The sequence below is a fragment of the Anopheles maculipalpis genome, chromosome 2RL, assembly GCF_943734695.1.
Source record: "Anopheles maculipalpis chromosome 2RL, idAnoMacuDA_375_x, whole genome shotgun sequence".
Lineage (NCBI taxonomy): Eukaryota > Metazoa > Arthropoda > Insecta > Diptera > Culicidae > Anopheles > Anopheles maculipalpis.
Window position 1 is genome coordinate 3,800,857 of NC_064871.1, and position 26,061 is coordinate 3,826,917.

At 41.4% G+C, this 26,061-nt stretch overlaps 1 protein-coding gene across 1 annotated transcript; it reads right to left on the minus strand.

The window, feature by feature from the left end:
• Positions 1-279: 279 nt before the first annotated feature.
• On the minus strand, positions 280-25,839 carry LOC126557569 (adipokinetic hormone/corazonin-related peptide receptor variant I-like). Its single transcript, XM_050213380.1, has 9 exons — positions 25,639-25,839; positions 9,945-10,135; positions 8,436-8,663; positions 6,018-6,219; positions 5,169-5,322; positions 4,859-5,055; positions 3,580-3,723; positions 2,146-2,405; positions 280-594 (listed from the first exon to the last, which is right to left on the minus strand). The coding sequence occupies exons 1-9, from the start codon at positions 25,829-25,831 to the stop codon at positions 394-396; spliced, it is 1,770 nt and encodes a 589-aa protein (XP_050069337.1). The 5' UTR covers positions 25,832-25,839; the 3' UTR covers positions 280-393.
• Between the last annotated feature and the right edge of the window lie 222 nt (positions 25,840-26,061).

Consider the following 26,061-nt stretch of genomic DNA (forward strand, 5'->3'; position numbering starts at 1 on the left):
AATCCATTCCATTCTTCAGCTATCATTCGGTTGTTGCGACTTAACATGTAAGATTTGTATCAATTGTTTTCACTCATCACAAGCCACGTTTCACACCTCACATTATCTGAAACCAAAGCATAAATCTGTTGTCCACTCTTAATGTTTAATAAGAATTCATTGAATTGAAAATTTCATCAGTATTTGTTAACGTGTTTCTCTCTCTCTCTCTATCTCTCTCTCTCTCTCTCTCTCTAACGGCCCTTTTCACACTGTTTCCACACGTGACGGTGACGAACGACGTTGATGTCGCGCATCGATGGTTTTGATGAGTCCGTTGCGTACCATTACAACCGTAGCGATCGCGACCTTGTCGTAGTACTGTGGCGAGGATCACCAACAGCCCTGTGATCATCATCGCCATCCGCCAGTGTCCAGGCTGCGTGTCAATCCACACTCAACCGATGTGTCCAGCTCGTGCGGTGTCGGGTCAGAGTAGAACGAAGGTCTCGACAGCATTACCGAATGTTCGTCGGCCAGCTTGGCTAGCTCGGTGCGGCTTGGATTGCATCCTTTCCCGCTGCCACCGGTCCAGTAGCTCATCCGGAAATGGTGCTTTGTGCAAGGAGGTGGGCGGAAAAGAGTAAAAGCAGTTATGGTAATTTCATATCAACGGACTTTTCTCTCTGCTAATACTAACGCAGTTCTATCCCAAGTCTAGTCGGACGATGGAATATACTTTCCTCCCCAAAAAAATGGTTCCAAACATCCAACGGTTGATGTGATGGGGAATGATAGAATGGTCCGAAAATTAACCCACAAATTGCAACCGTTTCCTTTCATCTTCATCGAAATGAGAAAGCCTCGCGTTGGAATTCGTTTGAATAGGGCTTCGTTAAATCGCGAAAAGGGCGTTGGTTTTCGCAATTTTGGTTTTTTTAAATGGGGTTTTAGTTTGATTTTTTCGGATCGTAACGATTTGAGAAATGATCATAATAAATCCCTGGGAGTAGATTTGAACGAATATGGCGAAATGTTGATAGCAAATGATGCAATGCAGTAGAGCGGATACCCATATGAATATATGAAATATTTCACTAATTTTTACTAAAGTTTTTTTTATAAATCTTGTTTTATAACAAAAATTAAAATCAGATAATGATTTAAAAAAACAAGTATATCAATTATAGTCTATAAAAATAATAAATTTCTTCGTTTTATTCTCCTTTGGCACTTCAATCTCGTGATTTCGGATCTCAAATCCGTCATTTGTGTCTTCCTGAATGGAGTTAAACAAAATTTGTTTATTTTAATAAAAATATTATGCTTGTACAACAATACATCTACATGATTAACCCGTTTCTCATACACTTAAAAAAAATGAAACAAAGTCTAAATAAACAGTGTTATACCCTTGGCATCTTTAAAGCTTCAACCTTAAAGCCTCGTTAGAACGGATCGGTTGAAGTGTAGCTCGTAGAACGCCAATGTTCAGTGTGGATTAAGTCTTTAATTAATTTGGAAGCATTATCAAAATGAGTATGTTGTCTGAAATGTACGTCCTCAGAAGCGCTTCTAAAGTAATTGCATATTAATTTCCGAAATTAAGTTTGAACTACGTTTGCGAGCAACAATTAGCTCACTTCATTCAGTGATGTCATTAAGCAAGTTCATAGAACTCTTCCAGAGGTTTCCAGAGCGCTGTTCGAGTTTGTTGTTTTAAGTAAACGTGACGGGCTTTGGTTGCAACCTTATTTTCCACCGCTTTGGTACGTGGTGACTGAAGGTGAATGAAATAAGGAGAGAAAGCGTCAGCATGAACAACACTCTGAAGGCGTATTTTGCTGACAGCAATCACCTCGCTATGTTCTGTCCAAACCTACTCCACCAAAAAAGCACAACTTCCCATCAACGTCACACATCTTTACGCACAGCGGTGGTAAAATTAGCAATCGAACTAAATTCAAACCGCCAAACAGCCAAAGGGAAAGTTGGAATAAACGTCACCAAGAGTACTGGGAAAAATGCTGACAACCGGGAACAAACCAATAGGGGAACCAGCTTAACTCAATCAATTCCCATCATCAACGGCTGGATGATCAGTAATAACACACACACACAAAACACGCATGTACACGTGCATGGAACACAGAAATGAACACTTACCTCTTTTCCACCGCCCTTCCGCTGGTTGCTCACACCTCCCAACTCCCAGCCCAGTCCAGCTTTACTTCCCGTCACTGACGTGTGTTTCACCATATTGCCGTGATAGTTGGTGTTGTTGATGTTGCCACTGCTAAGACGATTGTAGAAACGGGTCGTTGCCGTCGTAGCCAACCCGGAGCCACCGGCTATTACCCCGCTGGTACCCGCACCAATCGCTCCACCACCACCACCACCACCGCCTGTCGAGCGGAGCAGAGATGCTGAAGCGATGAAAGTGTTGTTTCCCGCAGTGCGGCATAGTGAAATGGAGGGGAAAAATAAAGCAAAACAGGACGGATAGGGCACAGTCAGTTTATGGTCGTTTTGTTTTCGTTAGATGGATTTTTTTTGCTGAGTAAAGCGAGTAAATGATTAGAAGGAGTTTAGCTTCCGCTTGGGATTTCCTGTCATACATCGAAAGGAAGCCTGAAGCAGACGACCGGTTAATTTCAGACGTTTTTATTAGTAACCCGAAAGACTTGGTGTATGTCGGTCTTTGTATGATAGGACCGGGGATCAAATCCGGACCGTTCCCTCGCAGAAAGGAGGACTGACTATCCAGCTACTTGGTATCGATAAGTCCAGTAAGCCATTATAAGCCCGGCCTGGTAAAAAGACTTGCTGTATAAGAGGTAGGATTAAATGGATGACTGATGAATGATTCGAAGCATACGTTTTGGAATCAATTATTATAGCTCTTGAACTTTGAAAATTAAATTTCAGGATTAATACGATGTTCATAATTAATTGTAGCTATTTACGATTAATGCAGGTTAAGGCGCAAACAATTGGTTCATTGGATGCTGATAAAAAGTTGAGTGCTATATGGTATTAATTAAAAATAATGCACTAGCACATCAATAGGTTGTGGCAAATCATAGCGTAAAACGTACGACTGATAGTGAATAAAATTTTAATTAAGTGATGCCACAATCATCTCCACGATGGTCAGAATATGCAATTGTGCAGATTATAAATGCATCAGTCGCTTTGTTTTGCATTGTTTCATATGTTCTCCAGCAGTATTTGCTTTGTAATTAGTGCCACTAGCCAGTGTGTGGTGATGGATAGAGAACATCTCGCTCAAGCATAGAAAATGTTGTGTGTTTCGATTTGATCATAAATTATTTGTCACATTTGAAGTGATTGCAACACATCATTCCAGCTGCCAGTGCGCTTGCTGAAGATGACGAATGTCACACTGAGTATCATGTCAATGCGGACAGTGAAACTCGTAAAGCAACCCAAGAGGCACGATAAGCGTGTTAATGGAGACGCTCAGTGGCTTACGCGTAGCAGCGCACCCGATGGAGACGCCTGGTGCATTGTGAAAGTGCACATTTTGCGGTAACCGTTGACCGGTGTTGAACGAACTGATCGGGTTGGCTGTAGTACCTGTCGGTTGTAGCAGCGCAATGGTACCGTTTTGGTTGAGGTGGTTCATCGTTATGCTCCGGTGGTCCGCTACCAACAGCTCATCCTTATTATCCCGTCCGGTCAAACGGTCCGAGTGTGGTCCAATGATTCCCGAAACGGCATCTGAAAGAAGGGAAAGTAGGGGTGCCACACACACACACACACAAATGCGGGGGAGCGTTGGACATGTTTTCAATGTTGTATTTTGTCTGGACACAGCTTAAACATCGGTCTAAATGCAAATCGCAACTCATCGAACGCTAAATAATTGGATTCGATTTGTGGATGCAGATTAAGGATGAATTGTTTGACGGATTTCGCTACAGCATCCACCAGAGTGGCAATAAGAAAGAAATCATGTAATCATGCGTGCCTACTGTACTACTATTTTGAATGCAAGCAGATTAGTGGAATAGATGCCGAACGAATGCTAGAACGCTAGAAGCCTAACTACGAAAGGGTCAATGCAGAAGAGAAACCGCACTAAGGGTTGTGTCAGTACATTTACTATGATCACACGTTTGTGTTGCAGTGTCATACAGGAGGAAAACAAAAATATCACATTAATTGTATGTTGGACTACAATGCATGGGAGTTTCAGGTGGTTTCAATCATTTTGAAATTAAATTATCTACTTCAACACAGCAATACGGCTAGTCGGTCTTTCGTGAAACAAAAACAAATCTCCGTCAACAAGCGATCGAAGCAGGCAATGTTATCTAGAAAAATTACGCCGAAATGTATGCAAAACTAATAAACTTCAGCTTCAAACATCTTAGTGTCTGGTTTTGAGCTTAAGTTGTTGGTAGATATAAATTTCAAATATATTTTTTATATCATCTAAAAATTTACAATAAAAAAACTACTACGATATTAACAGAACACACACAATGAGGATATGACCACCACAAACAATGTGGTAGCGTGACGCTGTCAGTAAGAGCATCTCGTGACAAACAGCATCCACTTCAATATTCCCATCCCTTTTGTCATGCAGTATGTATCCCACCCATTAGTCTACGGGATGTTTTTCAAGCAAACACATGCAGATCTGAGGTTGACTCTTTTGGGCCATGTCTAGCTGGCTGTCTGTCAAAAAATAGGGACACACAGTCGCAACAAATTAAATTCTCAACCACGAGCTCTAGCTGCAGTCGTTGGGCCTCTTACGTTCCCATAGGAGTTATGTTATGGGGTTGAGTTCTGAGCAAGCAAAACACGTGCACTCGCATGCAATCCACGACCATACGGTACGTACCTGTAGAGCGTCGCTGAGCTGCATTAGGTGTTTGTGCACCGCCGAGCGTGTTGCGGCGCCGACAGGGCAGTCTACATTTCATCGCGTACGAACCGTACACCAGCGGATTCATGCACGAGTTTGAGACGGCCATCAGAAACAATCCGTCCTGCACGGCCACATCCACCTTTGCCGCGCTTTCCCGATCGAACATGTACCTGGTAAAATGGGTGGAAGTGGTTTCTGAGTGGTGCTTTCCTTTTGAACGGAGTAACGCAGTAATGGAACCGTTTCCATCTGCTGGTAGACCCGGTTGCGTGCACGTACTTACCATAGTGTCATGACGACGTACGGTGTCCAGCACCAGACAAACACAACCACAATCGTGATGGTGAGGCGTAGCGTACGCTGACGGGCCCGTTCAATATGCGTTAGGTCGCTGCATCGAAGTCGCATTGGGCCGGTCGAGGTGGAATCGCCTGTCCCTGCAGAGGTTGCAGAAAGAGGGAAAAGAATTTAAATTTTCATTTCGTACTCATTTTGAGCGTGTTTACTTCTAAAAACTCGTGCTTGTGCTGTAAACAGTATGATGACAAGAAAGAGGCATGGCACGACTTGTTATTGCTTTAGAGATTGGATTTTGGCTGGATTGAATGTAAAATGAAGAGATAAATTTGCTACACCAAGTGCGCCTAAAACTATGCAATTTGTAAAGCCCCAAAGTATGCAATCAGCAACACACCGATTCGAGCCACAACAAAAAAGGCCAAATTTCACTGTTCGGAATGGAATGTAAGCAAAAACAAAGGAATTACTATAGTATTACTATTTTTCCAACGAAATTTTACGCATTCCGAGAAGTCGAACTAATTAAAGCGTTTCGTGTTTTGTTCGCTAAGCGTTATCTCCGCTCAAATGCGTGTGTACGTGAAGCCTGCTTGAGGCAACCACTCGAATGAAGCACTCTATCGATGTTTGTTTCTTGCTAAAAGGTGCGTTGTGGTATTAAGCACACTTCAGGCAGAGGGCTCGATTTCATCCGTATCGAATTCGGTTCCGAATCGGATGAGATGAAGTACTCGAGCGGGTGGAGCGAAAAAATAGGGACACAAAATACTCATATGAAACGAATGTGAATGTGTGTATGTGGGGAGAATGTTCGCTCGTTATAAAGACTTACCCTTTTCCCGCGACCGGTTCGAGATTTCGCACAGAATCACAGTGTAGGCACCACTGATGATCATCAGCGGCAGGAAGTACATGGCTATCACGCAGAACAGGTTGTAGGCCGTCTCGAGACCTGGCGTAGCGAAGAAGCCGAAGGTGACGCACTGCGTAAACCCCGGCACTTGCGGATGTTGCTGCACGCGGAAGATGATGCTCTGGCGGAGAAGGATGGTAAAATCTGATGAAAGCCCCATCGCAACCACGGAAGCAGGGCAAAACCCCCCGGAACAAAATTAGCCTCGCTGCCGTAACAAGGATTTATTGGCAAGGAAATGTACACCAGATGGAGACATGGGAGCGAATATAAAAACCCAAGTTGCTGGACGAACAGACAGGCGGGAAGTTGCAATTGCTGAGAAGGCTATCTTCATTCGTTTTGTTTGTGAAAGCACACCAGCGGAAAAGCTATAGCCGGGACGGCACGTACATGGTGCTGCCGCACCAAAAATCTTATTCACGTTCTTGATGATGAAGGACTTTCTCGGGCCACTCTGGTCCACGTGCAAGGCGGGCTGTAAGAGCAAGCTTCTAGCAATCGGTAGTTGGTGACAGGAAGATTCATTCGACCGAGATTCATTTATATTTGTGTGTCGTTTCAAGCCCGCAAACCATGCTCGTTGTTCTACGTCGGTCGGGCAGGGATTTGGGGCGTAGAATCGGGCATCGTATTAGGCATGTTGCTCGGTACAACAAGGGCAACAGGGTCCCATTAGTAAGGGCGCAGCATAAGCTCAAATAATAACGATACGGATTCGCCATGACACTGTCGGCAAGTATTTCAATTTTCGAGGGTCTGCTATTTAGATACAGCTTCGGTACGGTTAAATCCCTGTCAGCCAAGCTGCGCACTTGAGGTTGGAGGGTTATGTTTTATCTTCTCTCTGCACTTGTGAGCTACGAAACGAAGCAAAATAAATGGAAATATCGCCCAAAAATCTGAATCCTTTTTCCAGCTCCACGTTTGGTGCTTAGCAACAATTGTGGTTGGGCTACAAAAAGACACACCGTACACAACTTGCTCCAGCCGTTGCATTTTCGGTTGGAATACTATTGAGGAAAATGAGTTAAATAAATTGGCATTGGGAAAGTTTTTTAATTACTTAACCGTGCTGGTCCCCGTTCCTCGTTTTATGATTTGGTGAACCATTTTTTCGAATGGACGCAACGCACAACACCGCAACATGTCTGAATGAAGTTTAATTGGATTCTTTCGGCACAACAAAAAAGGCAATGGCCAACAGGAGGTGCATTGCGTGTGGGATTTTATTTCACCAATTTTTTAATGAGACAAGCGCAATTTTTTATTATCCGCCAGCACCATCCATTAACGGTGTTTTCACATAAACTTTGATTAGTTAACGAAGTGAAACTGTAGCGAGGGAATGGAGTATCACGGTTTGACAAACACGGCTCGAGAATGGTATCATTTTACGAATAGAGTGTGCTTTTATTATTCATTAACGAAAATGTACAAGATTTTTACCAAACAAGAGTAAAAAAGGAAAAAAAAGAGGAAGTAGTCCGAAAATATGTGATAAAAGAGATGATCATGCATGGAGACGCCTAGTACTTTGTACATCTGTTTTAGCAATTTATGAAAAAAAAACGATTCGCTCCAGCCAAACAAAGAAGCTAGCAATGCCCGGTGAATAGTTCTTAATTGAATTGAATTGGATTGATTGGATTACAAAATTTGAATTGTTTTTGAATGATATTTAACTTACTTTCTGACAGCTCACGCCTTCACAATCGTATTTAGATGTAACGGAAACAAGAATCATTTCCTTTGTCCTAAAACATTCTGGGAATTCTTCAGAATACTGAACAAAACCGGAAAACAAATACTATATGTCACATGCAATCATATCATCGCTATGCTCCTTGAACGGCACACCGGATGCCGGTTCCTGCAATTGAATCTCAACAAATGTAGCAAATGAAAATAAATATTTTCTTGGAAAAGTGTTCGATTGATGGTACGTAGGATTCGGTGCACATAAAGTGATGGGGCCATATGTAAAGCAGGGCTTAATATTCGGTACCAGAAATAGCACAACAGGTGTAATAATAGCCGTGGCAGTATTTGAAGCGTACCTCATCGTTAGAGATGACATGTGTAAGGAAACGTTTCGTTTGAAGTCCGGAAATAAGTAATAAAATGAACGCTTATTTTTTAACAGTCAATCTAACGAAACGAAACCTTTCATTGAAAGTGTACCAGGAACGGTAAATGACTGGCTTGTCAGGATATAGCAGATAATCTTAATAATCTCGTTACAATCTTTTAATGGCGCATGTTTCTTCCACCGGCCGACGGAATTGGCCCGGAATAACGAGAAATACAAATTTAAATTGAAGCTCGTTCACTTACCTGTGGCATCGCATTGACAAACGCAATGAACCATGCACCGCCGAGCATAATTTTGCCGCGCTTCCGGGCGTCCGACACGCGCAACGGATATATCACAGCAAAGCAGCGGTCGAGCGACACGCACACCAGCACGTTCGAGCTCAGATACAGACAGAAGGCGCGCATGAACAGGAACACCTTGCAGGCCACATTGCCGGCATGCCACTGCACAGTGATACGCCACCCGACCTGCAACGATGTGAGGAACCGTTAGGAATGCAATAAAGTGAATTATTTTCCCGGCTTAACGAGAAGGATTCAGCTTAATAAGCGGAAGATTTGTTGTATGAATGGAAAGAAAATAATCTAACGGATAAATTGCAAAAAAATGTGAAGCGAACAAACAAGCTGCGTTTTCAATCATTAATAAACTCTTTGGAGCAATTGCAACAACCCATTCATTATTTTTATTATTCTTATATGTTTTATTTCATATTATAAGACACTTAAATAGACGTCCTGCAAGAGCGAAGTAAATGTTTGTCGAAGAAATGCTATTTTAGCTTCGTGTCGTTTTTGTCCGCAACCGTGGCAAAACTTTGCCGTCTGTGTGAACGGAAGCGAGTGAGAATCAAATCAATCGTCACGCGTCAAGAGTTTCTCCAACAAAAATCATTCTTCATTCAATCGAATCACATGAGCGTCTATTTTGCTGGGATTTGCATTTCGTTGAATAGCAGAAGGATGGAAAAATCAATCAAAAGAATCAATAGATAGAATTTTGCAACACGTTAAAGTACATTTACTGAGTATGTTAAACAATGGTAGAATACATATAAATAATAGCATGCTCATGCTTGCAATAAGCTGAGGAGAATGTGAAGGAGACTCTGCGTAATTTAATATTGATGAAGGTTGCTCATACAAACGCCCCTTGCTCTAATGGTGATAGCAGAGCAGTGCAGAAAGCGTATGTCAATACGATATTAATTTATTTATTGCATAACCGATTATGCAGTGAACGGTAAGTGGTTTCCGGTCCGATGAACATTCCAGGAAAATTAATCTAGATTCTCAAGGCTAATGATAATTGAATGGCGTTGAAAGGTGTTATAGGATTATTCGAGTAATCTGTTTTATCATTATTCTGCATGCTTTTCTCGTTTGCTCACAGATGGCGCTTTTGCCAGACATGCGCTTTCAAAAGCATCCACTTAGAATATGTTAGTACATAGTACATGTACAACTGGAAGCTTCAAACATAATGTTTTCATACAAAATTAAATGCTATTGTAAAGCAAACATAATACAATCGTTTTAAGCTGAATGGTGAAAGGAACTAGTGTTTGCACTTCTGCTCGCACTAAATGATCCGTGAAGCTGGGCCATGTGTACCGGGTTAATTGTAATACCGAAGCCATGTTGTGGTTTTGCATTCGCTCAATTGAGTTTCGCTGTGATTCGCGGTGATACATGCACAGCCACCCTTCGACCGGCTGAGGACTGAAACGGGTAAAAACTTTCACTTACCTCCAGTGGAATCATGATGAATGCGACCATTAGGTCGGCCACCGCAAGATGGCAGATCATGAGGCTGACACGCGAACGACGATGGCGTCTGGAGCGGAACAGTGTTATGACAACCGACAGATTGCCGCCGGCCGCTATCACAAATAGGACGCAGTACACGATTATGACGGCCACGGTAGAGTCGGTGTGTCCTGATGAAATGAAAAGAAAGAGAGGGAGGGAGAGAGAAAGAGACAAGATAGTGAATGTGAATGGTGAGATAAATATGCTTTCGATGTGACAATGTGTTGTCGGTATAGAGGCGTGATTAAAAACTGTTGCAGCATGAGATGAATGGAACGAGAAGGGGTTTTTTTTCTCACTAGGAACGCTCGAAGCCACACTAAGTAACTAGAGCGGATTGGTTTGAGTTTATAACTTTGTTGACTTTGAGTAACCGAGCCCCGGATGTGCAAAGCGTTCTGATGTTTACGGACGCTGGTTTAAGTGAAAATGGAAGGCTGTGTCTTAAGTCGGCAGTTTGTTTGTTCGTGTTAAACAGCTCTCCATCCCTCACTAGTGCACTGCAGACAATTTTAACAATGTGAAAGCATAGTTTGTGGTAAGCTTCGATCGGAGCTACCGCCAGTGTGATACGAAGGAGTCGCAAAGGGTTCTTAGGATTAAAGTATTATTTTAGATTTCCTGGTAAACGATATAGTGCGAGATAGTACGGACAATAGCCGGCAATATTTATGTTTGTCAACAAAAGAAGTAAAATTCCTAATTCAATTTGCAGTACAACATACTCTTCTTCAACGTTATTCAAAGCATATCATGCTCACGTGCATTCCAGTTGAACGGATTCTTATTTATTTAAAGGAGTTTGTTTCTTTTCTCGATTTTGCATGCATCACTGAGGATCGTTCGGAAAGCCTTTATCTGACACTATATCTAGACTGGAACTCACCAACACAATGCCACGAAGCCATGCATATTGCTGACCGTTTGTTATTCTTTTGCAGACATCCGTTGTTCCCATAAATTCAAAGCAACAAAAAAAAAATTAATAAAATCTATCTTCACTATCATACACATCACATCAAGCATATTTTAAAGCTGGTCTCTTGCCCTTTTGTATTTTCTGCTGCGCTGTCTCCTACACGTGGGATAGATGAGCAAACAGCAAACGTAACATAAACGATAGTTTTTTGGTTTTTGCTTTCACCGAACCTTCCTAATTGACCTTTGGCCTGTGCAGAGAACGACAAGAACGTTCACACAACGGTGTGTGGGACATCAGTTTTGCACCATACGAACGAACGAATCGTTCTGGTCGAGTTTTGCACCATACGAACGAACGGGTCGAGCAGCAAAAGCCAATCATTCTGGTAAAAGCTTACTGTCAACAAATGCGACCAACGTAATGAAAATTTTGTTGAAAAATACAAACGCTTGGATGTTGGACGTTGAGAAAAATGAAGCAAAAACGAGAGATATGTTGAACGTATCGTTAAGATTGAAACGATTCAAATATCTTTAGTATTTTTTTAATGGATCTTTACCTGTGTACTTGGAGTCGCTTGTTCTACTGTCGTTGAAGCCACTTCACTGTAGTAACCCAGTGGAGCATGATTTATAAATTTAAATTGATTTACTGAAGAAACTATGAACGAAAAAACACCTTGACGACGATGGTTACGGGCACGTGTTGGATTGAAATTGTAAAGTCTTGGTTCGTTAATGTACAATTTCACGTTCTCTTTTCTTTCTTTGCACAACCAATTTGGATTCTTCAGGGTGTTACGTTTCAACAGATCTTTGATAAAAGCAGCATGAAAATACATCAGATGATGGACAGCGGCCACAGTGTCTCGTTAAAAATAGCTAACAAGCTGTCAAACTAGACATAATACATCAAGCATTTTGACAAATCAAGGTATACAATTAACACAAGCAAACTACAAAACCGTGTATGTCGCCTGAATGTATGCAATTATAATGACGCTTCACTTTTTTTTCCTTTTCTGCTGTCAGTTGGGGTTGTTTTGAATTCAATAACACGCAGAATAATAGCAGAATAATGCTCACAAAACAACAACTTCTATAAATAACTCCACCGAAGAATGTATAAGAAGCAATAGTAGCCTTGCACGGTTTGTATTCTGCGTGCTTCTGTAGTCGTAGGCATTGGTGACAAGAAAGTAATTTATTTTTATTTATAAGATTGTCTAATACGGTTGGATCTTGTCGGTAAGCTTGTTTCGGCGCAAGTAGTTGGAAAATGCCCGACGCTCGTCCTACGTCACACGGAAGAGAGCTTAAGCGGAGGCCAATTGGAAGCGTTCGATTGGAAACCAATTATTGTGCTGCTGCGTGGGCAAACACTACACACAATGTAATGCTATGCGTGGCAAACACAAACGGATATCTGTTATTGAGGTGGAATGTTTTTCCTCCTTCTAAAAAAGCGTTTGGAATCTTATTCGCTTAGAACGATGATTCTTTGATGAAATTATCTTGCTTCGGAAATATATTTGCTTGTCACCACGGGTGGCGTTTAGTACCGGAAATAAAGTAGAAATTTTATCTTCCCTTTTATCCTTCTTAAACAAACAAAAAATGCAGAATGTAGACTAGCTCATTACCGTGATCAACCGCGTATTCCAATTAGTGCCTTATCACTTTATGCACCTCTCTTTGTGTATTTTCCTTGATTTATGTACAGGAAATGGTTAGAAAAGAGCAGATTTGCAGCCAGTCAGTGATTGAGATTTGCATAATTGAATGCTTCGTCAGCAGTGGCTGAAAGAAAGCAAGCATCACATGCGGGTTATAACTTTGCCAGACAACTTCGCTTTAGTTAGTTAGTTAGGTAGTCGTATGAAAAAAAAAACCGGTAAAGACAAACGACCGTCGAATAGGCAAATGCTATTAGTCTTTCGATTTCAGAGTCGTTATTTGCCGTTTGCCACCTCGTAAATCTTGGCACCGATTTGAACAGATGGCACACAAAAACACCACAGAGTTTGCTTCTCGTTCCCATTCCTTTCTGGCCTGATTCGTTCGGTGTGTTGAATACACATTTAATTGGTTTTGTTGGACGAGCTTTGGAACGATCGCAAGGTTTGATGAAGTCAGGGGAAATTATTTGCCGAGAGTACGCACTGAGTCGTTGTTAGTTAAGCAACAAACATTGGCCACTATTGGCCAACGGTATCGTTTTAGCAGCTTTAGCCCCATGCGGTTATTCGAAACGAGTAGAATGGGTGATAAAATCTAAACAATTTGTCAGATTGCTAAATAGGGACAGAACCTCAACATCGCCATTGGGTATGAAACATTGGGCCAATTGAAAAATGAACATTCATTTATTAGAACGGAACGAATGCAATCAGGTTTGTAAAGTAGCCCTTAAAAACCGATTATTTATGAGAGAAAATTTATACTTTTTTCACTGTATTTTTGCTATTTAAACGAGCAGCGCTTCTCAGCGAAGCAGCCAGGAAATCGTGTTGTCTGCGTACAAGCGCAATACGCCTAAAGTTATGCAATACGCACACCCTCTTTCTTCGTATTAGGCTCGATTTTTCCAACAGTGAAACTGCTCGAAACTTTCTCTCGTGAGAGTTGAGACACACGATCTAATTGAAAAGGTAGCAGAAAAGCATAAAACTTTACCCATATTCGAATAGTTTGCAGTCGTAATTAATGGTGACCTGGGAGTAAAAGTTTATTTCTCATTCTTTTTTTTTTTTTTTTGAGAGGATAATTTCTCTTTCCCAAGCAAAATGTGTTTTAAAATGAGAAATGATGAATGTGTGCACAATCAAGCGAAAAACCTGTGCTTGATAAAGTTTGGGTTTTGGAGTTTGTTGAGTTTGATAAGCGTCAGTTAGCGTCACATTGTAGCTAAAGTGTTCTTGTGGGTGTAGTTTAATTGAAAAGAAATGCTGCAAAGTACATGGAGCACATTTTGAAGAGTTTTCGGTATTTAAAAAAAAATTTCCTTTCCTACACAAGCTTGCCCAACAAGGTTGAACAAACTCAAGCCATTATTTTATTCCAGATTTTTGACAAGCTTGAAATCTATCACGAACACAGGATCAACTTTAATCTACGAAAATGTATTAGTATCTCAAGATAAACAACCGAAATTCCCAACTTTATCCCCTATCCCAGCCGATCATACTCGAGCATTGTACATCTTTATCGACGCATCGCATGCGTTGAGCCTTGGATTGGAAGTTTAATGGTATTGAACGTTTGGAGCGTCGGAAAAGTTCGTCAATTTTGAATGAACTTCACGTGATCGTTTTCACTTGCACACAACTCGTGTACGATAGGGCCGATGTGTCCGCCCATTGATGGATTTCTAATCAAGAAGGTAAATGGAAAGTTTGGGATTTTTATTTGTTTTCTGTTGGTTTCGCTAATGCGCCCACGGATGAAAATTCTCGCGCGCGGCAAGGAGTTGATTGTTTGCACGCGTTTGGAAACTCCTACACCCCCTACACCCCCGTTTCGACTCATTCCTGTGGGGGGAAACATTTCATCAAAATGTCGCGAAAAGAGCAACGCTTTTGTGAACTTGAACGTATGCGCTACGCGAAAGTTTTCTTTTCTTTACTCCAGCAAGTGTAAGGAATCTCTGTCAACATTGTCGAAGGATTGGGCGATGTTGTAGAATCCGTGGTGCAGCTTCAACACAGTTCCGGGAAAGGGAAAGTGAGTGGGGAGGAAAAGAAATTAAACTCCGTGTAAAAGTATGAGCGAGTATGAAAAACGAGCAAAAAAGATAGAATTTATACACCTCCCGGAACGAAGAGCCGAGCGTATCGAGGCTGAGTGCTTTTCATGCCGAGGGTAAATTACGTATCCATGATGGCTTAGTTCAGTGCTTTTTTTTACTTTCAATTAGGAAGAGAAACATAAATTTCTAACTTTGTTTTCATCGTTTCGTTTTCTTCTGTGATAAACTGTCCAGTCTCAAGATGTATTGACGATAAATTTCGCAGACGTTGAAGGTGCATTAATGCTGTTCCGTTGTTTGGAAACTTTTTGAACCTAATAGATCTTAGTGGCCACGCATTCCACGGCCACTAGTGCGCTAAGAAGCGTGAGAGAATGTAAGTGCTTTTCGGTTTCAATCCAGTAAACGAAATTTAAGCGAACCAGCCCAACAACTTCAACATTCCATTGATTTAATCGTCCTTGTTCTTTTGACGAATTATCGTTTGATGCTTGTCGCTTAGCGAGCAGGGCCTTCAATTGCTCATAAACCGAAGGAAAGAAGGCGCATGAAACTTGTGGTAAGAAAAAATTATTCGAAACTCGTAAAACACTTGTTTCGCCATTTGCATCGAGAGTACAAGAGCTCTCCACAGAGAAGGCGCTTTGCAGAGATTCAACGATTAATTCTTATGCACCATCGCGGATAAATCATTTAACTTCCTTGTTTTTTTGTTGTACTCCCGTCCTTTGTAAATCTCTACCACGAGCAATTGTGTTTCTCTTGTCTTGTTTCTAAGTCGGATGCGTATTTCCTGGTGCCAAGCGTACAAAACTTACTTCCTGGTACGTTGGCTTTATCTAACTGAAGGTTGAAGAATGGGAAGCGGACACAAAAAGTTGGTATCGTCTTGGCAACACAATCGAGGTTTCTACTTGTTCCGATCTGGTGTCATAACAAGATGAAAGTTGCTCTTATTGTATTAAACATCAAAGGGAATCGAGTATAAATGAATTTCAAATTTCAGTAGAAAATAGCAATGCCATTCCATTTACGGTAGACTAATTAATTGATAACTGGGCAACGTTATATATTTGATTATTTAATTCAATTTAGCGGGTTTTATATAACAAAAATTTTAGTAATGGTTCTTATTTATTTCGAAGCCATTTTTTCATGTTAGTTTGTGTTTTTTTTATTTTTTACTTAATTTATATCTGTTCTAATATTTATGTAGACATTCGTTGTTTTTTTTTTGAGAAGAAAGTATAATTAAAGAAGAGAGTCTATATTTATAAAATTCTCGATAGAATCACAACATGTACGCAATTTGGCACGTTTTCACTGTAATTTAATGTTATCGTAATTAAATATCATCGACTAAAAACGCTCTAGAATGAGAGAAAGAGACAATAGAGAGCAAGAAAGAGATTGAATAAGAGAGAAAATAAAATTTGTCATATCGCTACAGATAATATTGATTCTGAAGTTATGCAAATCACACTGCTTTAGTATAACTTATTGGACTTCAAACTCTAAACTGTGCTCTACATCCTTTTAGTCAACTATTCCTGTGTATTTTACAGCCATTCAGATAAATTACTCTAGATAGAGTAATCTCTGTACATGCACTGCTCACTATTTAATAGCTTTCGCTGTTCCAGATGCTTTTAATTACCCAAAAAGATAGCGACAACTAACACGCACAACATGCGAACGTTCATTACTACAAAAAGGTAACAGCACAATCACTTACGAGTTTAGAGGTGTCAATTTCAGATAGCGGCTCATATATTCTAACATTCTAAATTGTGAGCTTTGTGCCACCGAACCGAGGGAAACTAATCGTTTAGCTGTTTTGTTTGGCATCCAACCAGACCAGCGTCTATGCATGCCTGAAAACCACAGTTCTCGATACAGAATCTCTCTGAACATTGCATGCCAAAACAGTCGGTGGATGTGTGTTTGTGGGGTTGAATTTATCGTCCTTTGCATCACGTGTGCATCACACTGCTGCCAAAATGCTGATACCGTGTAGATACCGAGACGGTGCCAAAACGCCAACCGTAAACTTCGACCCACGCACGGTAATCATGTGGGTCCTGCATGTGTCCACGTTAGGTTCGGCGACCATCATTTAGTGGGGTTCCCTTTGCGCTCGACACTTTGCTGAATTAGTTTTACAGTTGGAACTTTAGAAGGACGTGCTTTCGCCGTCCATTGCTATGCATTCTGGGCGATGCTGAGAAGTGCGTGTGTGAAGGTGCTGGACTGTTTGATGCACTCGAGCTGGACCACTGAATTAATGCGATGGAAATTAGGAAGAGATTTACGATTCCGCGTGGCATACATGTGGCGTTTGTTGGAAACAAAACTGCATACAAATAACCTTCAAATTAGCTTTCCCAAAATAGCATGAATTTCTATTTACGATGCTTGAATTTTACGTACCAACTTCCTGAGCTCACTTTATTATTAGGAAAAAGTAATTGCGCAATATTTGCACCCGGGTCATCATTATGTGCGCCTCACACGTTAACCAGAACCAATATGTCCTTCTTAATGAAGCGGCACGGTGTATCTGGTGGCTAACAACAGTCTGCTAATTGTAATCAGCAGTTTGCCGGCCATTTATTTTTTTCCCCCATACCAACAAAGCTCCAGAATTTAGTGTCCAGCTTGTCTACCAAACGAACATAATTTCCATGTTTCCGGCTGCGATCGGATAATCTAACCACACCGTAGGGATGGATATTTAATTAACGGTTGTGCGATACGCTGTGCGCCCGCATTCGCACTTGCCGGCTATCCTGGCACTTAATTTGTTTGTCACTCGCCATAATATGGACCGCCGTAACACATGCGAAAGATGTTCAATGTATGCCTGTTTTAACTGTCCGACCATCCGGACAATTCGCAAGCGGACAAAGGATTTTTTTCTCGCCGAGAGAAATAATTCTTCTAGCGATTAAATAATCCGGTAGGAGGTTTCCTGGGACCCAGTCGTTGGATAAAGTGAAAAGCACGAGTGCAGATGGGGAAGATCGTTGACCAGCAGTAATAGGATTTTTCGTTCTTCTTTTTAATGCCAAACCAGGAAAAGTGGATTATTTCCGGTAAGGACTTGACCGGTGGCTTTTATAGTAATGGTTTTCATAGCAAAATCTATGTGTTACGGTGCTTTATCACTGCAATTCTTATTCCCTTTTTTAGCGGAATAATTGTACTCCACATTTTAAAAAAGAAAACGCCTAAATGTATGCAATCAGCAATACACAGATTTTTTGTTTTCGTATGCTTGGTCCGATTTTCACTAAATCCAATCGTTGCTTTGATTATGATTTCTAGAATTTTACTTTTTTTAAAATAAAAATATTAATCATAAGCAAAAAAGCTACACCGAACACGAAAATCCTAGATGTTTCGTTACCATCGTTTTTAATGTATTTTTTTTGTTTTTAAACGTGAAGCAATCGTTCGTCTTGGCAGACTAAATAAATACTGTGCCCGCACCACCGCCCGAGTTGGTAAACTGCTGCTGTCCAAAAGCTAATATTTGTATTTCATCTACCTAAGCTCGTGGACTCCCTAAATCAATCATTTGAGCACCGCGAACGCTGGCGAACAACAATTTGTCTGAGCGGCTGAGAATGTTCAAAACGATCGTACCATTTCTCGTTTAAACTGCCGCTTCAGCGTAATGGTTTCCATTTAGCAATAATTTATGAAGTCTCGGAACGAGATTAAACACATCCACGCTCGGTCGCACTTAATCTGGTGCGTCTTGATTGATGACGTCCGTATCCAGCGTTTTTTTTTTTTTTTTTTGAGGCGGATGCGGAAATTATGTCCTGCTCGATTCACAGACGTGTTTATCAATTGCTTTAAATCGGTAGTAACACGTGATACGTGGAAACAGCTCATTCAATTTATGTGCAGATCAAATGAAAACAAATGACGCAGATCGTTCTGGTTGTTTGTTGGTAATTATTGATTGCACACAACTTGCCGATGAGATGCGACAACCGTTTTACGAGCTTCACCAGCTTTTTATCGTTATGGTTGTTAAGTTTAATGTACGCTGACGTATCTCATTTTCTCGTGCCGTCACACGCCGAGCTCGACGTAACGAGCAAGTTGTCACCAGTGTAGAAAAAGATGTTAATTTCGTTGGGTGAAATGGTAAAGACAGCCGGCCGGCACCAGCGACACACCCGCAGGGACACATGCTTCTGGTTTTGGTTGGAAACGTAACTTTTTTATCTTAACCCTTGCAGAGCAGACCATCGTTTTAGATGGAGCCGTTTTTTGTTGTTTCTTTCAACTCAACAAAAGAAAATCACATATCCGAAACACTCACACACGCACATATTGCTTATAAGTTAGTCCTGAAACTCGTTCACAGAAGCTCTTTCGTTTACGAGACTCTTCACCTAACTCACATGTTACTCCCATTCGGGTAAAGAGTTGTAGACAGCATCAAAACGCTCCAAACTGTTCAACCGTCCTGCTTGAAAGTTACCTTCTTGACAGGAGGGAAAAATGCCACCAAAAAAGAAAAAGCCACTCACCAAGTCATCTCTTGGTAACATGTTTAGACATCGTCAGAATAGAAGAACTCGCGAACAGAAGCCGGCTCTTAGGTTACATACCATACGTGTGGATAAACTGGTTTCAACAGCGAACCTCACCTTCACGACATCACTTTTGAACTTGATCCTACACGTTTTTCCGCTTCTCCTACGCTCTTACTTAGATCATGTTAACCTCAAGGCACATGTCATCAGCTTTCAGCCGCAAGCTACCCTCAGCAGCATGGAAGGCCTACTGGAATGGTTTCAGTACGGCTGGTGGACCAGGAAAAAGGATTAGAACATGGTTCTGGGTGTAGAAAGAAGCGAATGACACGACAAATAAATTGGACACGGTGCAAGCTAGACTGCGTGGTGCTTGAGGTGAGCTGAGTCACGTCGCAAAAGAGTTTTTCACCGTCTTAGCCACCGCTTTCAGCCGATAGTTAATAATTTTACATTGGCAAGGTGCCGACAGTGAGTAGCGTTAGCTTACTGCCTGTCACTTGCACAGAAGGCACAAGATGAGAAGAAAATGTGACTGTACTTTTAAAAACCAAACCAACGACGTAGGAAAAAGAAAGATACGCCTTTGGGTATGCAATTCGCTACACAAACATTCCTCGCCTTGCTTATAGTACACTATCCCAATTAATACCCTTTTTATGTCCAAAATCGTCTGCTTTTAAGTGCCAAATGTTTGAAGCATTCACCAGCAAAGAGTTCAAGCGTAATATTTCACACTCATAAGCTTTTTGCTAAAAAAAAACTAAGCCCCTTCATTGAAAAGGCAAGAGCTTTGTATCCGCTAGACCGCGGATGAGCACACGGAAACTGCTCAAGCTGATCATTAATGGAAAGACAAAACAGTCATCCCTTGAACTGAAACAACGAAATGGAAAGTCTGGTCGGGAAGTGAATTGCACACTCAAAAAACAGGAACAAAAGCTTCCTTTTTTTGTTGGATGAAATTTGTACCGAGCACGGAAATTCATCCCAAATTCGGTGTTGAAACACTTTCAACCATATCGTTATCAAAAAATGGACAAAAGTTCCATTGCGTGAGTGTGCCCCGGCGCCTCTGCAAAGCCAAATGTGAATGCATGTTTTGCTTTTGTACATTACAATCCAACTCGAAAGTTCCGCCACGTAGCTGAAAGGCCGTTTTCCGGTTGAGGCTGTATAATACCCACCGTCGTGGGATAAAAGCCTCGCTTCATGGGCGAAAAAACGGTAAAATAATGGTATTTTTCGTGATGAGCTCCTATGACCTTTTTGTTCTTGTTTGCTTTTGTCTTGCGGTCGGATGCTGTGGCTTCCGCAGCTTGAAGTTCAAACACATACGCATACACAGAGTGACACTGATACAGAATGGGGTTTTCCGAGGAAAAGATGACCGGACATTCATGAACACTTCATTAAAATCGTTACTGTTGACATAACACCGTGCGAGAATGGTTCTATTAAACATTTACACAATTCGTGGGTGTTTGCAGTGTAAGTGTGACCTTCTTTTATGTAAACATTAACAGCCCTTTTTGAAGAAGGTGCTTGGTGCTTTAATCTTTCAACGACAAAGATTAAAGAGACGCTGCGATCACGATGCTGCAAGAATTCCATCCAATATGGCGATCTTTGCACGTTTGGTGCGAATAAATCACCATTAGTTATAAGATTTCGTTTACAATACTCTACCGCGTAGACGTGATACTCACCAACACGTACCACACAAACAGCAGCTGGCATTTATCTCCAAAACCAACCTGCCAAATAGACTCAATTATGATTATCACGCACAAAAACGTTCGCGAGAAAACGAAATCCCATGCCTGACGGTGCTAATTCCTTTGCATTTAATTTATTCTTTCCAAGCTTTCCGAGATTTGTGCACCCAACAGGCACCATCATCGAAGTGAATCCGGTGCGTCTTTGCTAGTCATTTTAATTGCGAAATTTATAAAAGAGACGCTTTCTGCCTGGCGGGCAGCGGGTACGAAAGCCCGTCCGTCTGGAGGCTAAAAATTTGCTAATGTATTGTACGCTTAGGCGTTGATAAAAAAAAGCCATCGGTTGCTGTTGGGATGGAAAAGAACAAACGACGTGACGGTGATATTTCATGCCTTTGCTCTTGCTTTTTTTGTTGTTTTCTTTTCGTTTTGTTCGTCATTTTCATCAATGAAACAATTACACACTAATGGGAATACTTTTAATAGGCGTGAATGCTTCAATTTTGCGAAAGTGGCTTCAAACAATGGAAAAATGGCTTCATTAGCATGCGTTCGAGCGTCATGGTGCGATGCACAAAAACAGTGTGGCAGAAGTAAGTGATGAAAAGGGTGTTTTAATGAGTAGGTTATTGTTGATGATTAATTTTAGTGTTTTTTTTGTTGCTATACTTGTTGAATTAAACAGAAACGGTTGCGCCGAAAATTATGTATTTGTAACGCCTTAAAGTGTGAAAACGCTGTTCAAACATCACAGAAGTCAATTTATTATTCAAAATTGCATACATTCAGGCGCTGTAAAACGAGTTGACTCTGCAAACATTCGTTTTTTTTATATTTAATTTCCCATCAAAACTTTATTTTCCAAAACTTTCCATTACAGGTAAAAAAAATTCTCCCACCACTAACTCTAATGGAGGTGTAAATTAATTCTATTAATCGTACCATTCTCCACTTAATCTTCACCGGTAACTCCACGCACCGAAAAAGGCACGTACTGCTGAATATTGTGCGATTTTGGATTGGATAACACAAAAAACCGCCCAAATCACACGTGTTGAAAAAATCGACTCGTTCTTAAGCACTCCCTGTCAACGCCATATCCCTCCTACCAGATCCATCCATTCAATCTAACCAACCCGAAGCAATGTTGCTATAAAAATTAAACATGCTTCTGAGTGGCAAACGCGTCTCAAGAGCTGATTTATTATCCCGACCCGCTATGAACACCGATAAGCAGCGAAATAATTCTTACACCTTTCGGGCTTCAACGTGCAGGAGCTTTATGGTGGATGAAGCAGCACGCAGATTGAGATGAAGATGGGCAGGGGTTTGTGCCAGGCCAAAGCTTACAGTTCTAATATAAATAATCCTTAAATAAAATAAGCAACAAAAAACGGGTTGTTGACATTCATTTTTATACTTGCGTACGTGGGTTATTGATATGTTTTATGGTGGTAGTGGCTGGCTGTCTCTGGCAGTTCGGGGTATCCGTTTGGATCCTTCGCTTTGGACCGTAAAAAGGTTTCATTACATCCTGTGTAAACTTTCTCCTCGCAGCTGTGCAGAGGAAAAAGATAAATACATGCTTGCACGAGGTGCACGATAGCACCTCCTGGCAGTGGACCTCCGGCTTGTATCTGTTGAGCGAGCGAGAACTTGCTCTTGTCTACCGTGTTTTTTCGGGACCAAACACTATGTCGCCTATAGCAGACATGATGCAAAAAAGGGTTCTGTGGTTGGTTGAGGGTACGAGTTTGCGATACCACATGATAAATGCAGCCAGGCACACACCATAGCAAGATCGATGTGTGGCGTTCGGGTAATGGGTTAAACATAAGTCTTCATCGAACGCTCTGGGTCCTGAATCCGACACACAGTTTGGCTTCTTTTACATCGTTCACACATACCTGAGCTGAGTCGAAGCTGAGGCATTGCTGGCTTTAGAATAGTGCGCACAGAGAACGACGGGGAGTTACGGGTTTTTTATTTCCGAACCAGCTGTTCCTTGCCGGAAAGCACACATATTTTATGGGCGACGTTTTGGTTGCAGAATGGGACCCGTGGAAGTACTGCTCGCGTAGGATGTTGGGTAATAAAAACACCCCGGGCTTAACACCGTGCAACACTGGCGAACTAGTTTTGCCGCTTGTACGATAAGTATCATCTAATACCAATTGATGGTGCAGTTAATGGTGCAATCTTGGGTCTTGCAGAATTACCGTGGATCGCATGAATATTCCTGCAAGACGTTCCTTTTTTTTTTCTTGCAAGCGTCTATAATATATTCCTTATTAATTTCATGTTCGTTTTTGCCCGTTGGCACTTAGCTGTCTCTTGATAATTTATGACACTCGGGGGGTTTAATAACCTTTGCAGGGGCTGATCTTGAGATCAGACAGAGCATTCTGATAAAAGACGTGCTTATTGTACATTATTTACTGCTTATCAGTGAACTGTCATTACTGTATGCTGTTGAAGATGAGCGCAAACAATAAGGAGAGAAAATAGAAAAGAGATAACACTTCGGTCGGAAAGGCATCAAATTATAGGACAAAGACATCAGATAATTTCACGGAGGTACCACAGTTAATAAGATGTTCCCTGTTAATACAGTGGTAATATATATAAATTAATACAGTTCATACTCGGTGTACATCTTATGTAGTTGAAAATGAAATTCCATTTTGTTTTGCTGATTCATCCAATTAATCAATATCAGCAGTTAGTTCAAACCTGCCCCGAGCACTGAATAGCGGTGAATTGAATCGGGCAGCTATTCAATGTTTCCGATAACTCGGCTTGATACTTTGCGTAAACGATTTTCTTATCCTGTCCGGAAATCGTGCCATCCTTCTTTTCATACCCGTCCCACACCTATTTTCCTGAAACATAAGTTTATTCCCACTTCTCAGATAAGCGAAGCGACCGATACCGAGTCAACGGCAACGGTTAGATTCAAAACTACCCCATTAAGCTAGCCAAGAGTGGCTTCCTTTCCGTGATTGTGTCAGCTGCCGTCAGTTACATCCGCTTCTCTGGGATAGCGTAGCAGAACCCACGTTCGGTCATTCATGACTTTGAACGACGATGAAAATTAGATCTGAAGGTATCGGAAAGCCATTAAGATACATCCCATTATGGTTAGTAAAGACAATCGTTCCAACTTTCCACCCGATTGTTTCCGATGGGCGATGGATATTTTCACTTTTGAAAGGATGGAGACACTGAATGGTTATCAGTTGTCAATATGTCTCAGGTAAGAGTGCTGTTGAAAGGGCCAGATGTGCTGCTAGCTAATAGAAATCACAAGATTGTAATGAAATTGCATATCTATAGGCGTTTTCAGTTCAAGTAGACGCCCGAAGTTGTGCAAATAAGGTTCAAAACCGTAATTTTCTAAACATAATCTATTTTGTTACCGTTGGTCAATTGTTTAACGTTGATTGCTTGTCAATAAATTACGACACTGAGGTAGTTCTGAGTCAGTACAGAATCGGGAATTCAATATGTCTAATCATCCTATTCATCGCATTATGAATTTAGCGGCCGGAATTTAAACGGTAAAATGCGAATTGAATTCATTAGCGTGTAATGGCTTTATAATTAACCTATACGGAATCCGAACAGTAAGCCTAGTCCAACATTTGGCTTCGCTGTTCTGGATAGAATGTGCTCTACGCCTCTATGTACGCGTGTGGATAATAAATATCGATCATGACCACAATGAATCTATCGAAATGGTTGAATACGCAGAAAAATTTATTATGATAACTATCTGTCAGGAACATCATGAACTATTCAACCCTAACCCATTCAGATAATCACATTTCGATGCGCCTGATTGACCTAGGTATGGCAAAGAATTGACGTGTTTGCATCACTTGCTTGTTGGAAAATTTTACGCCAGCACAAACTTGTGTCTGCTAATTAAAATACCCAAAATTCATGTTATTAAACTCAAACTTTCTCGCTTTCGCTGTATGTAGAACTATGAAACAATTGAAATAATTAAATAATAGTAATTAGAATTTCAAGAGAATTTCAGACGCCGAAATTACACTACAAACAGCGCGCAAACCTTACAACCGTGACTAAAAGCAACGTGGATCAACTTTGCAGCTCCACTTTAAAACAATAGTTTCGGTTAGCAACAATTCACCTGTACCAAGTTTCACCTGGATCGTTCAACATTCCCGTAATAAGTGAACGAATTTCGCAACCAAGCGAGTTTACGGTACTTATTCTTATGGCTCGTCGTACCACGACCGAGCCCGTAAACATCTGGGAAAAATGGCACGCGTCGTTTGCACCGGAGCGCTTGCCAACAAGCAGGAGGCCATATAATTTATGTTCTCAAATAAACTTGTATACATTATACAATCGTCTTTAGACACGGTCGTACGACAGTAGAGAGCGACCTTTGGACGAGAATTGTTCCGATAGTCCTCGGAGGACGATTCGTTAGAATTCTTCCGCGTATAATTGTACTGCACCAATCGGGAGTACCTGGTGGACGAGTTTTATGACTCGGCCTGCAGAGGTAGTTATGGCGTATCGCACACAAACACACTAACACAAAATACCCTCGCATCAAGATTGGAGATTGATGGCATCGTGAGTGAAATGTTACATGCCCGGCGTCTATAATTTCTATACTTCACCCAAAATGCTGGTGAACACTGTACCTGGTGCGGTAATGGTGACTTCCGTGCCATTCTTGTCGAGCCCACCGAACAGGGCGGACCCATTCAGCCCGAGCCCGTACGGGTTGGGTCCGGTAAAGTTCCCATTGGTGGCCGCACTTTGAAGATACTCCTGCAGATGTTCATGCTGTAGGGAGATATCCATGATGTTAAGTAATCCAGCTGCCAGGTACATCCAGAGTGGCCGGCTAGACCGGCAGCAAGTTCACCAGCGAACACACAAAATCATTCAACCCCAGCTTTTGGGTGGGTAATACAACACGGCGGGGCGGACGAAGGATTCACGAAGGTAATTTGCTCCACTTAATGTAACTTATTCACTCACACAAACACACCCCGGAACCCCGGATCCCATTCCACAACTTAATAGCCCCCCCGGGGGGGAAATTCTTTGACGACGCACAG

What these genes read in the sequence shown, in the direction of transcription:
- LOC126557569 (XM_050213380.1), bottom strand. Translation starts at nt 25,831, where the DNA reads ATGTACCTGGCAGCTGGATTACTTAACATCATGGATATCTCCCTACAG. An exon ending in AGCTCAGCGACGCTCTACAG is followed by an intron (nt 3,724 to 4,858) that starts GTACGTACCGTA and finishes CCCTTCTTTCAG; the next exon opens with ATGCCGTTTCGGGAATCATT. An exon ending in GGAAGGGCGGTGGAAAAGAG is followed by an intron (nt 595 to 2,145) that starts GTAAGTGTTCAT and finishes CCTTGCACAAAG; the next exon opens with CACCATTTCCGGATGAGCTA.